The sequence below is a fragment of the Mesoplodon bidens genome (genome assembly GCF_964165515.1).
Source record: "Mesoplodon bidens genome assembly, chromosome: 5".
Classification (NCBI taxonomy): domain Eukaryota; kingdom Metazoa; phylum Chordata; class Mammalia; order Artiodactyla; family Ziphiidae; genus Mesoplodon; species Mesoplodon bidens.
The window spans coordinates 145,490,149-145,503,372 of NC_138161.1; the positions used below are offsets into that span (position 1 = coordinate 145,490,149).

The 13,224-nt window shown below is 39.0% G+C and overlaps 1 protein-coding gene across 2 annotated transcripts in view; it reads left to right on the forward strand.

Annotated features, from left to right (window-relative positions):
- The window catches only part of TOPBP1 (DNA topoisomerase II binding protein 1), a 71,576-nt gene extending 60,566 nt beyond the window's left edge, over window positions 1–11,010 (forward strand). For both annotated transcript variants that reach the window (XM_081234144.1, XM_081234145.1), the window contains exon 28: window positions 10,174–11,010. In XM_081234144.1, the coding sequence (XP_081090270.1) occupies window positions 10,174–10,317 (144 nt within the window). In that variant the 3' untranslated portion in view covers window positions 10,318–11,010. The remainder of the gene's footprint in view (window positions 1–10,173) is intronic.
- The last annotated feature ends 2,214 nt before the right edge of the window (window positions 11,011–13,224 follow it).

Sequence of the window (13,224 nt, forward strand, 5' to 3'; positions counted from 1 at the left end):
CCAGAGTGCCTAAAATGCCATCAGGAATCAGCAAGATATGACACATGATTTTAAATGTCTTACAACAAAGGATTTCAAACAGATTAGTGTAGAAGTAGGGGGAAGCCAAAACTAACCTGCTTTGTGGTTGTTGCTGCTTGTGTTTGGAAGTTGGCCAGCTTTTAATAGGTGCCTGAAACATGCATGCAAAGCCTCTGTCATAAAGCAGTGGGGTGTATTGATTAGGACTTAGTAAACCAGTACTAGATCTCCTTGAACGTCTAAATAACTTTTTACAAATCTCTATTTGTTGAGACATGAGGTTTTAAAATATTACCCACTGGGAAAAGGGCAGGGACTGGGGGAATGTAGAGAACTTCCCATACCTCTTCCCTCCAGAAATTCCTGATCATTTCAGGGATACAGCTGCCATCTAAGATGGGACCCAACATAGATTAATTGCTTAAACTTGTGCTGTGTTAAACTTGCACATGTGCTATAATTTTGGGGTATTTTTTCTTTTTACATAAAAAAGAGTGTATAGAAAATATGTCCTGGTTAAAGAATAGCAAAATGTCATTCAGGTGCCCAGGATAAGAAATAGAAGTTTGCTAGTCCCATAGGAGCTCCCTGTTGCTCCTTCCCGGTTGTTCATGTCCCTGCCTTTCTCAGGGTTGTAATGTGTGTCAAATACTAGATGTCTGGAGAAACACCTTGGGGGAGTGAGCTGCTCTGTATTTCTGCATCTGAGCTTATTGTTGCCTATCTCTAGCTCTCAGGAGTAGGTCAAAACAGAACACTTCTATAGCGTGAAGCAGCAGGCTAAGGAGGGGAGAGCAGCAGCTTCGTCAGGTTCATGGCCAAGATAAGCCAAGCACAGATAGGACTCTGAGATAGGCTCACCCCAGTGTTCTGACTTCAGCTTAAAAACTAGGTGTGGTGGCTGCAGAGATCTTGGTCTTCAGTCACGCTGCTGCAGTCTGGTTGTCACCCTCTGCCTACTTCTGTACACGGCCATCATCCCAGAAGCTCCGTTCACCACCACTTGTCTCTTTTCTGTTGAATCTCCTGTTTCTGAATCGCATGTCATCTTGATCTGCCATCTCATTGTGATGGAGGTCTCTTCTCGTAACTTCTTGAGAGGGAACACATGGAAGGTAAATTGAGACATTCTACGTGTGGAAATTCTTTTCTCTATTCTCATTCCTACTAAACTGATAGTTTGGCTGGGCATCAAATTCTAGGTTGGAAACTGCTTTCTCTTAGACTTTTGATTCTTTGTCTCTTTGCTTCTAGTATTGCCATTGAGCAGTCTAAAGCCATCTGATGCTTAATCCTTTATATGTAGCTGTAATCTAGTTAGGAAGTTCTTTTTTTGCCCCAGTTTTATGAAATTTCAAAATGATACACTCTCATGAGGATCTGTTTATATTATGCTGGGCACTTGGGCCCTTTCTGGTCTGGTAACTTCTATCTTTGAGTTCTGGGAAATCTTGAATGATTTCAATGATGAGGGTTTTGTTTTCCACTTTCTGTTCTCTCCTTCTGTACTTCTGCTATTTGTATATTAGATTTTATTACTTTTCATTTATTTTTATCTTTTTGAGAGATTCTTGCAGTTCAATATTCTATCAACTTCATTTTGCTATCATGTTTTAGACCTGTTTTCATTTTTTTAAATAAATTTATTTTATTTATTTATTTAGTTTTGGCTGCATTGTGTCTTTGTTGCTGCACGCAGGCTTCCTCTAGTTGTGGCAAGTGGGGGCTACTCTTCGCAGCAGTGCGCAGGCTTCTCACTGCGGTGGCTTCTCTTGTTGTGGAGCACGGGCTCTAGGCGCACAGGCTTCAGTAGTTGTGGCACGCCGGCTCAGTAGTTGTGGCTCGTGGGCTGTAGAGCACAGGCTCAGTACTTGTGGCACATGGGCTTAGTTGATCCGTGGCATGTGGGATCTTCCGGGACCAGGGCTCGAACCCGTGTCCCCTGCATTGGCAGGCGGATTCTTAACCACTGCACCACCAGGGAAGTCCCTGTTTTCATTTTTTGAATTTATATTTTATTGTTTTAATGTTTTCTTGTTTCATCGATTAATACCTTCTGTAAGCTCTCAGAGGATTTATTGATGTATATTTTTTAAGTTTTCTTATCTCTGCATAGTTTCTACTTCCACCAAGCTGTGTTTTTTCCTTTATCTGGGTTTTTATCTTCCATGTTAGAGGAATTTATCAGATATCTATTAATTCTTGGTTTTCTGTCCATGATTAAGAGTAGGGGGTAGGGACTTCCCTGGTGGTGCAGTGGTCAACAACCCGCCTGCCAGTGCAGGGGACACGGGTTCGAGCCCTGGTCCGGGAAGATCCCACATGCTGCAGAACAACTAAGCCCATGTGCCACAACTACTGAAGCCTGCGAGCCTAGAGCCCATGCTCCGCAACAAGAGAAGCCACTGCAATGAGAAGCCTGCACACCGCAACGAAGAGTGGCCCCCGCTTGCCGCAACTAGAGAAAGCCTGCACACAGCAATGAAGACCCAACACAGCCAAACTTAAAAATAAATAATTAATTTTTAAAAATATCACTTTAAAAAAAAACAGGGGGTAAGAAGCTGATTAGAAGTACTGAGCACAGTTGGGTCTTGTCCATTTTGAGCTGGGTGAGATGGTGTGGGTGAACTAGTTATTGGACACCTCTCCTAGATTCATAACTTTATGTGCTTCTTGAATTTTTTCATTTTTATCCAAAGGGGAGTCTTCTGATCTGCCTAAATGATGAGTCTGGCCACCATTTTTTTTTTTTTTTTGAATTGAGATACAATTGGCATATAACATTAGTTTCAGGTGTCCAAAATAATGAATGATTCAGTATATGTATATTTTACGAAATGATCTACGCAGTAAGTCTAGTTAACATCCATCACCACACATAATTACAATTTTTTTAATCTTGTGATGAGAACTTCCAAAATTGAGTCTCAACAACTTTCAAATATACCATACAGTACTATTAACTATAACCATTATGCTGTGTATTATATTCCCACAGCTTATTTATTTTATAACAAATTTGTACCTCTTGACCACCTTTATCCATTTTGCCCACCCCTCACGCCCCTGCCTCTGTCAAGCAACTACCAGTCTGTTATCCGTATCTATTGAGTTTTGAGGGTTTTGTTTTTTTTAGATTCCACTTACAAGAGATCATACAGTATTTATATTTCTCTGTCTGACTTTTTTTGCTTAGCATAATGCCCTCAAGGTCCATCCATGTTGCCGCAATTGGCAGGATTTCCTCTTTAATGGCTGAATAATATTCTATTTTGTGTGTGTGTGTGTGTGTGTGTGTGTACACATAACAGTTTTCTTTATCCATTCATTCACTGCTGTACACTCATATCTTGGCTATTAGATATCTTCGAGTTAGTGTTTTTGTTTCCTTTGGATAAATATCAGAAGTGGAATTGTTGGACCATATAGTAGTTCTGTATTTAATTTTTTGTGGAACCTCCATACTGTTTTCCAGAGAGGCTGCACCATTTACATTCCCACCCATGGTGCACAAAGGTTCCATTTTCTCTGCATCCTTGCCAACATGTGTTATCTCTTGTCTTTTTTACGTTAGTATCCTAACCGCTGTGAGGTGGTATCTCATTGTGGTTTTGATTTGCATTTCTCTGTTGATTAGTGGTGTTGAGCACCGTTTCATGTACCTGTTGGCCATCTGTATGTCTTCTTTGGAAAAATGTCTCTTCAGATCATCTGCCCATTTTTTAATCAGATTTTTTTTTTTTTTTTTTTGCTGTTGAGTTGTATGAGTTCTCTATATATTTTGGATATTAACTCCTTATCAGGTATATAATTTGCAAATATTTTCTCCCATTTGATAAGTTGCCTTTTCATTTTGTTGATGGTTTCCCTCACTGTGCAGAAGTTTTTTGGTTTGATAGAGTTTCACTAGTTAATTTTTGCTTTTGTTACCTTTGCTTTTGGTGTCAAATCCAAAAAATCATCACCAAAACCAGTGTCAAGGAGCTTGCTGCCTATGTTTTTTTCTAGGAGTTTTATGATTTCAGGTCTTATGTTCAAGTCTTTAATCCATTTTGGGTTTATTTTTGTGTATGATGTAAGATAGTGGTTGAGTTTCATTCTTCTGCATGTGGGGGTTCCGTTTTCCCAACACTATTTATCAAAAAGACTGTCTTTTCCCTATTGTATATTCTTGGCACCTTTGTCGTAAATTAATTGATCATGTATGCATATGTTTACTTCTGGGCTCTCTAGCCTGTTCCATTGATCTGTTTTTGTGCCAATACCATATTATTTTGATTACTATAGCTTTGTAATATAGTTTGAAATCAGGGAGCATGATGCTTCCAAGTTTGTTGTTCTTAACATTGCTTTGGCTATTTGAGATATTTTGTGGTTCCATACAAATTTTAGGTTTGTTTGTTCTGTTTCTCTGAAAAATGCCATTGGAATTTTGGTAGGGATTGCATTGAATCTGTAGATTGCTTTGGGTAGTAAGGATATTTTAACAATATTCTTCCAGTCCATGAGCACAGATTATCTTTTCATTTATTTGTATCTTTTTCAGTTTCTTTCATCAGTGTCTTACAGTTTTCAGTTTACAGATGCTTTACCTCCTTGGTTAAATTTTTTCCGAGGTATTTAATTTCTCTTTTTTTAATTTTTAAATTATTTATGTCTTTACACTTAAAATGGCTTTTTTCTAAACAGGATATAGTTGGGCCTTGCTTTTTATTCTCTGGAATGTTTAGTCCATGATGTAATTACTGATACTGTATTTTTTTTTTTTTTGCCATTTGTTTTTGGTTTGTCTCTTCAGTTCTTTGTTCCTCAGTTCTTCTTTTCTTGCTTTTTTTTGGTATTTAATATTTTTTAGAATTTCATTTCATCCATTGTCTTTTTTTTTTAATATTTATTTGGCTGTGTTGTGGCATGGGGGATCTTTGTTGCCATGTGCGGGATCTTTGTTGCGGCTTGCAGGATCTTTAGTTGCTGCACATGGGATCTAGTTCCCTGATCAGGGATCAAACCCAGGCCCCCTGCATTGGGAGTGTGGAGTCTTAACCACTGGACCACCAGGGAAGCCCCCTCCATTGTCTTTTTTTTTTAAATTTATTTATTTTTGGCTGTGTTGGGTCTTCGTTGCTGCACGTGGGCTTTCTCTCGTTGTGGAGAGCAGGAGTTACTCTTCGTTGCAGTGAGTGGGCTTCTCATTGCTGTGGCTTCTCTTGCTGCGGAGCATGGGCTCTAGGTACACAGGCTTCAGTAGTTGCAGCCAGCACGCGGGCTCAGTAGTTGTTGCTCACAGGCTCTAGAGGACACAGGCTCAGTAGTTGTGGCGCATGGGCTTAGTTGCTCCACGGTACGTGGGATCTTCCCTACCCAGGGCTCATACCCATGTCCCCTGCATTGGCAGGCAGATTCTCAACCACTGCGCAACCAGGGAAGACCCTCCATCGTCTTTTTAAAGCAAAGACTTCTCTGCTTTTTTTTGGAGGGGCAGGAGTGTTTTGCTTTACAGATTACAATATACTTCCTTAATTTTTCATAATCTTTCTAGAGTTAATATTGTGCCACTTTGCATAAAATGCAGAAATCTTGAACCATATAGATTCCTTTGCTTCCCCTGTTCTTCAAACCAAGGGCCGTTAAACTGTAGCCCACAGGCCAAATCCAGCACACTGCCTGTTTTATTAATAAAGTTTTATTGAAACCCAGCCACGTTCATACATTTGCATATTCTCTTTGGCTGCTTTTGCACTACAACTGCAGAGTTGAGTAGTCGCAACAGAAATTTGCAACTACTAAAATATTTAATGTCTGGCCCATCTATCTGTTTTAGCCCCACAGTACAGTGTTACACTTTAAGTAAGTTTTGCTTTAAACAATCCAATGTATTTTAAGGGAAATCAAAAAGGAAAAAAGTATTTTATATTTACTCTAATATATACCATTTTGAGTGATATTTTTTTCTGAAGATCTAAGTTTCCATCTGGTATCATTTTCCTTCAGCCTGAAGAACTTTCTTTAGTTTGTAGTACAAATATGATGGGGACCAATGCTAGTTTTCTTTTTTTTCTTTTTTTTTGAAAATGTCTATTTTACCTTTATTCTTGAAGATTTTTGGCAGGATATAGAATTTGGGGTTGAGTTTTTTTCTTCTTCTGGTACTTTAATAAAGACTTCATTTCTCCTGGCCTCCACTGTTTCTTTTTACTTTTCTAAAAAATATTTATTTTTTAAAATAAATAATATTTTTTGGCTGCATTGGGTCTTAGTCGGGGCACTTGGGATCTTCGTTGAGGCATGCAGGATCTTTGTGGCATGGGCTCTTCATTGTGGCAGACAGGCTTCTCGTTGTGGTGTGTGGGTTTTCTTCTCTCTCTAGTTGTGTCATGGGGGCTCCAGAGTGCCTGGGCTCTGTAGTTTTGTGGAATGCGGGCTCTCTCGTTGAGGCGCACGGGCTTAGTTGCCCCAGGGCATCTGGGATCTTAGTTCCCTGACCAGGGATCGAACCTGCGTCCCCTGAATTAGAAAGTGGACTCTTTACCACTGGACCACTGAGGAAGTCCTAAGGCCTCCATTGTTTCTGATAAGAAGTTAATGGTAATTTGAATTGTTGCCCTTTATTCAATGTGTCATTTTTCTCCTGGCTGTTCTCAGGATTTTCTCTTCAACTTTGATTTTCAACCATTTATATTTCCAGGTATGGTTTCTTTGTATGAATCCTGATTGGTATCCACAAAGCTTCTTTAAACTTAGGTCTCTCACCAAGTTTGGGAAATTTGGGGCATTATTTCTTCATTCTGCTATTTTTTCTGCTTCATTCTTTTCTGTCTGGGAATTCAGTTACTCATGTTACTCTTTTGATATTGTCCCACAGGCCCCTAAGCCTGTATTCACTTATTTGCAATTATTTTTCTCTGTGTTCTTCTGATTGCCCAATTCCTGTGTATCTATCTCCAACTTCACTGATTTTTTCCTGTTATTTTCATCTGCTCTTAATCCTATCCAGTGAGACTTTGACTTAAGTCTTATATTTTTGGACTTCGCTGGTGGCGCTGTGGTTAAGAATCTACCTGCGAATGCAGGGGACGCAGGTTCAATTCCTGGTCTGGGAAGATCCCACATGCCACAGAGCAACTGAGTCTGTGCACCACAACTACTGAGCCTGTGCTCTAGAGCCTGCACGCCACAACTACTGAAGCCTGTGTGCTCTAGGGCCCGCATGCCGCAACTACTGAGCCCACATGCTGCAACTCCTGAAGCCTGCGTGCCTGGAGCCCGTGCTCCACAACAAGAAAGCCACTGCAATGAGAAGCCCGCGCACCGAAACGAAGAGTAGCTCCCACTTGCCACAACTGGAGAAAGCCCACGCGCAGCAGTGAAGACCCAACACAGTTTTTAAAAAAGTATTACTTGTTTATATCTAAAATCTCTTTGGTTCTTTTCTGTGGTTTCTGTTTTTGTGCTGAGATTTCCTCTGTTCACTCATTTCAAGCATATTTTCCTTTATATCATTGAGAACAGTTATAATAGCTATGTTGGAATTGTCTACTATTTCCAACATCTGGGTCATGAGCAAGATGTTCTGTTACTTTTTTTTAATTAAACTTTTTATTTGGAAATAATTGTAGATTTACATGCAGTAGTAAGAAATAATACAGAGATTCCATGTACACTTTCTCCAGGTTACACTAGTGGGTAGCATCTTGCAAAAACTATAGTACAGTATTACAACCAGGATATTGGCTTTATACAATCCAAGCTTATTCAGATTTCCCCAGTTTTACTTCTATTCATGTATATTTGTGTATTTAGATTTCTGCAGTTTTATCATGTGTAAGTTCATGTATCTGTCGCCACAGTCAAGATACAGAACAGTTCTATCACTACAAGAATCCTTCATTTTTTTAATCTTAAATAAATGGAATTAACAATAGTTTGTAAACTTTGGCAATTGGCTTTTTTCACTCAGTAAAATTCCTTTTAGTTTCATCCAGATTGTTGCATTCTTATGCAACATTGAATACTTTTATTACCTTTTATTGCTGAGTAGTACAGATGTACCACAGTTAATCATTAACCTATTGAAGGACATCTGGGTTGTTTCCGTTTATGTACAGCTTCATATGTGAATATAAGATTTCATTGCACTGGGATAAATGCTCAAGAGTGTGTTTACAAAGTGGACATATTTTACATTCTCACCATCAATGTATGAGTGATCCAGTTTCTTTGTATCCTCATCTGCATTTAGTTGTCATTTTTTATTTAGCCATCTCATTTGGTGTATGATCTCTCTTGTGGTTTTAACTTGCATTTTCCTAATGGCTAATCAAAGTGAACATCTTTTTGTGTGCTTATTTGCCATGTTCATATCCTCTTCCTTGAAATGTCTCTTCATGTCTTTTGTCCACTTTGTAATTGAATTGTTTCTTTTACGCTTGAGAGTTGTTTGTAATAGATACGTCTCTTGTTGGATATGTATTTGCACATATTTTCTCCCAGTCTGTGGCTTATGTATTCATCCGTTTACCTTTATCCTCTTTTTTCTTTTTTTTGGCTTAGCCACACAGCTAGCAGGATCTTCGTTCCCCAACCAGGGATTGAACCGGTGCCCCCAGTAGTGGAAGCACTGAGTCCTAACCACTGGACCACCAGGGATCCCCTACCTTTATCCTCTTAACAGGAATTTTTGCAAAACAGAAGTTTTAAAAAAGGTTTTGTAGTTTTTACTTTTATGTCTGATAATACGTAGAGGTGTAAGGTTTAGGTCAAAGTTGTTAGGAGGTTGGTTGAGGGGTTTTCTGCCTCAGAATGTCCAGTTGCTCCAGCACCATTTGTTGAAAGAACTACACTCCATTTAGTTGCATTTGCACTTTGGTCAGTATTCAGATGTGCATTTTGTGTGGGTCTATTTCTGCATCCTCTGTTCTGTTCCATCAATCTATGTGTCTTTCCCTCTGCAAGACTCTTAATTACTGTATACATAGTAAGTCCTAATATTAGGTAGTGATTCCTTCCTTTTTATTCCTCTTTTTCAAAATTGTTGTTGCTATTCTAGGGCCTGTACTTTTTTTTTTTTTTTGCCTGTATCTTTATATGTAAATTTTTAAATAAGCCTGTTTGTCTATAAAAATACCTTGCTATGATTTTGATAGGAATTACATTAAACCTACAGATCAGTTTGAGTGTTTGACATCTTTACTATGTGAAGTCTTTTAGTCACTGAGGACTAATCTCTAATTATTTAGGTTGTCTAATTTCTTTCATGGGCATTTTTAAATTTTCAGTATATGTATATTTTTTTCTTAAGTTGATACCTAAGTATTTCCATTTTGGGGGGTGATTGTTTTTTCTTGAGAATAGTTCATGTTCTGCTTCTTCACATGTATAGTAATTTTGGATGTATCCTAGAAATTACAGATCAGTTGTAGAGACTAGATCCTGTCATGTTCTTCTGAAGAGGACCATTTTATTTGTTTAGCAGGCAGTTTGCTTGGCTGACCTTCCGCAGTGAGTGGCAGCTCAAACCTTAGTTGGGTTCTTTGAGCCTTACCTTGAGTCTCTGCACATACATGATTTAGGGGTCAAGCAAGGATTTGGTCAGCGTTTATAACACAGAGTTTGGAGCTCCTCCCAAACTTTCTGGAATTTCCTACCTTATTTGCTAGTGCTGTGGTTGCCATTCTGTCCTCTGGTTCTTCAGAGTTTTCTGTTAGAGTTTTAGCCAGTCAACATGACACAAACAGGGGCTTCTCCTCAGACTAAAAGCCATAAAAAATGAAAAGGGGAGTTCATCCCATTCCATTCAAAGATTTTCAAAAATTTACACTAAACATAACATCTCACAGTTAAATGATAGCTATTAACTGTATTTTACCATATTTTCCATATTCTGTATTTAATCCATATTTTACAGATGAAACCATTAAGATCTGAGCTAGCCCCACTCTGCCTGAGCTATAAACTCATTTTTCTGATAAAAGGTAAAATTTTGTTACACAGGATCTGTTCACTAAAGGTGACAAGTGCTAAATAGCTACCTTGAAAGACAAATGTTTAAGTTTTTTGTTCATAAAGCAGAGTAAAGGAATCTATTACCTAATTAACAGTTTGAAATCTGAAAAAAATGAACAATGTTGGTTTTTTTACCCCCTTTTACAGGAATCCCCTCCTCAAGTAGAAAATTACTGTCTACCAGAAGCTGTTTCATTTCTTCAGAATAATAAGGAACCTGGGCCTGGATTCTCACAAAAGAGGAAAGCTCCTAGAGAGAAAAATAAAATCAAACGACCTAGAGTACAGTAATTGTATTTACTCAGTTACCAAACATTAAATGTGTTTTTAATTAATAACTTGAATGTAACTGTGATGGATTTGTATAGTAATTTAAAGACAAGAACTTGAAAAATTCAGCTTCAGTGTAACAATGACCCTGCTTGAAGTTAGTTTTTAACACCTGAAATTTTAATCATTGAAATACTAACTGTTCCTGAATGGAAAGTTACCTAAAATAACAAAGTGCAACTCCTCAGCTAGCTTGTCATTAAATCATATTGACATGTGTAAAGGGCTTTTTGTTTATTTATTTTCTTGTAAATATCTGAGTCTGTAGCTTAGTGGAAGTTTCAGCAAGGTGATAGATTTTGCCTTAAAATGTCTGTTTTAATTCATAACAAGGAAATTATCAATTGGGATTTATTCATGTTTTCCATGATTTTTAGCTTCTCACCATTTTACTTCTTTTTAACAGGAGCCTGAGCACAAGGTTTAACGAGGAACTGAGGCTTTAAACTTAAATGTGTGTGTATATATGTAGATGCATGTTTATACAAATCTCCATGATGTTTGCCAAGTTTGGGCGCCAAAACTTGGAAAATAAGGACAATAAAGAATAAAAGTAGTGACTCAAAGTAGTTCAAATAAGTTTTTAAAAAGAAAAGCATTCTGGTATCCATTCTCTTGTTGAAGCAATAAAAGATTTGTAAAACACATTAAAAAGTGAATCTAGTCATGTTTCTGATGTTGTTTATATAGAATATTGTTCTAGTGGGTTGAAAAAAAAGGAACTACAAAATTGCAGTAGCCTCTATTAATCTAAACCTAAACACCAGGTACTACATGCATGACCACAGTTCTCTAATTATAAAGCTACCTCATTTTGTTTGACTGTAATTTTGATGTAAACTGTTCAATTCCTAATAATTCTTTTAAAGCCAGATTCAAGTGGTGATGGATTAAAGTCCTCAACCTGGGCATCAAACCCCTGAAGTTTCCATCAGGTTTTCCTCTAAATGGAGTAGGGGTTATCCCGCCCTTCACAATACGAATTCCTACACCGCCAAACAGGGAGCACTGTTACATAAACTGTACTCCTGTCCCTCCCCCAAGCAAAAAAACACATGGGCCTCGTTTTATTAGAGCCATTTTGTGTTAGCTGGGTCCTTTCATTGGCAGTTTGCAGTAAGTTTCTCCCTGAATTTCACTACTTAAAAATTCTTTGAAATAGTTACTCTACAAATCTTCTTGATGAGCACACTGTTGACAAAACAAGTGTTATTCTCCTATTTCTCTATCCCAGGAAAAATTAACTAATGTACCATTTTCTTTTCTGCCAAGATTATGAACTATTTTTTCAGTTCAGGCCTTCAACACACAGTTTACAATTTTAAGGCTCCAGATTGGTCTACACCCTGCATAAATCATTTCAACTCAGGCTTTGACTCTTACACTGTAAATGTCCTAATGCCAGCAAGTTTTTAACATGCAAGTAATTCCAAGCATAGGTAGGTATCTCATTTAAAAAGGAAAAACAAACCCAAAAATCTTTCCTTGATTATTCTTATTTTCTCCTTAGAATTACTACAGTATTTTAATCTGTGCCACTTAAATTAACATCTTATATTCCTCCATGAATTTTTCTTGTTCATTAGTCTGATCTCACCACCATTAATTCAACAAATAAGACCCCTTAGCTGTAAGGTAGTGCGTGGGCTTCAGGAGCAAACCACTTAGAGCACGTGCTCTCTGAGGCAGCTTACAGAAGCAGGGCCCTCAGTGCAGACACAGCACTCAGTTATACTCAGTATTTATATTATGGGCTGAACCGTGTCTTCCTCGACCCCCAAAAGAAAATTTCGTAAATTGAAGCTTAACCCCATATATAACTGTACTTGGAAATTGGGCCATTAAGGGGGTAATTAAGGCTAAATGAGGTCCTATGAGTGGGGCCCTGCTTTGGTAGGACCGATGGCCTTATGAGGAGAGACCAGGAGTTCATGGGCACAGAGGAAAGAGAGGAAAGACCAGACCATGTGGGGACACAGAGGTAGCTGTCTGCAAGTTAGGAGGAGATGCCTTACCAGAAGCCACCCATGGCAGCACCTCCGCCTTAGACTTCTAGCCTCCAGAATTGTGAGAAGTTTGTTGTTCAAGCCACCCACTCTGGTATTCTCATTTGGCAGCCCCAGCAGACTAATACAATATTACCGTGCAGAGGTTCACAAGCTGCGCCATAATGCTCAGGAATGGCATAAGCACACTTCCGTAGGGTAGAGCTCAGAGTTTTAGAGTTCACATCCGTGACTTCCCACCCAAAAAAGACACAAACCACTGCTCCAGTCCAAACCTGTTAAAAGACAGGAGGGAAAGGGGAGGACAGAACAGCTAGAAAAAAGGAGGGGCGCAGCTGTTGGGATGCAATGAAAAGGAGCTGGAACTGGCTGAAACCAAGGAGCCTTCAAGAATGGCCTGGTCATTGACCTTTAGCTCATTATACCTACATTATACCTATAATTATACCTACATTATACCTATACCTTGTAATACAGTGATCCCCAACCTTTTTGCCACCAGGGACCAGTTTCGAGGAAGACAATTTTTCCACGGACGGGGGGTGGGGTGGGGTGGGGGATGGTTCAGGCGGTAATATGAGCTATGGGGAGCGGCAGTTGAAGCTTTGCCGGCTCACCCGCTGCTCACCTCCTGCTGCGTGGCCCGGGCGTTGGGGACCCCTGTTGTAATACTAAAAATCACTCCCCCTTACGTGGACCAGAAAAGTGGGCAGTGGCTGAACACCTGGGAAATACCCACCCTTCACTGAAATAGCAAGAATATTCCTCCCACTCATTAGCCTATGAAATTAGCCCATAAACTCCAAAACCCCATGCCCTGGGGCCACTCTCACTTCTGAAGTCATCTGCATTCTGCCTGTGG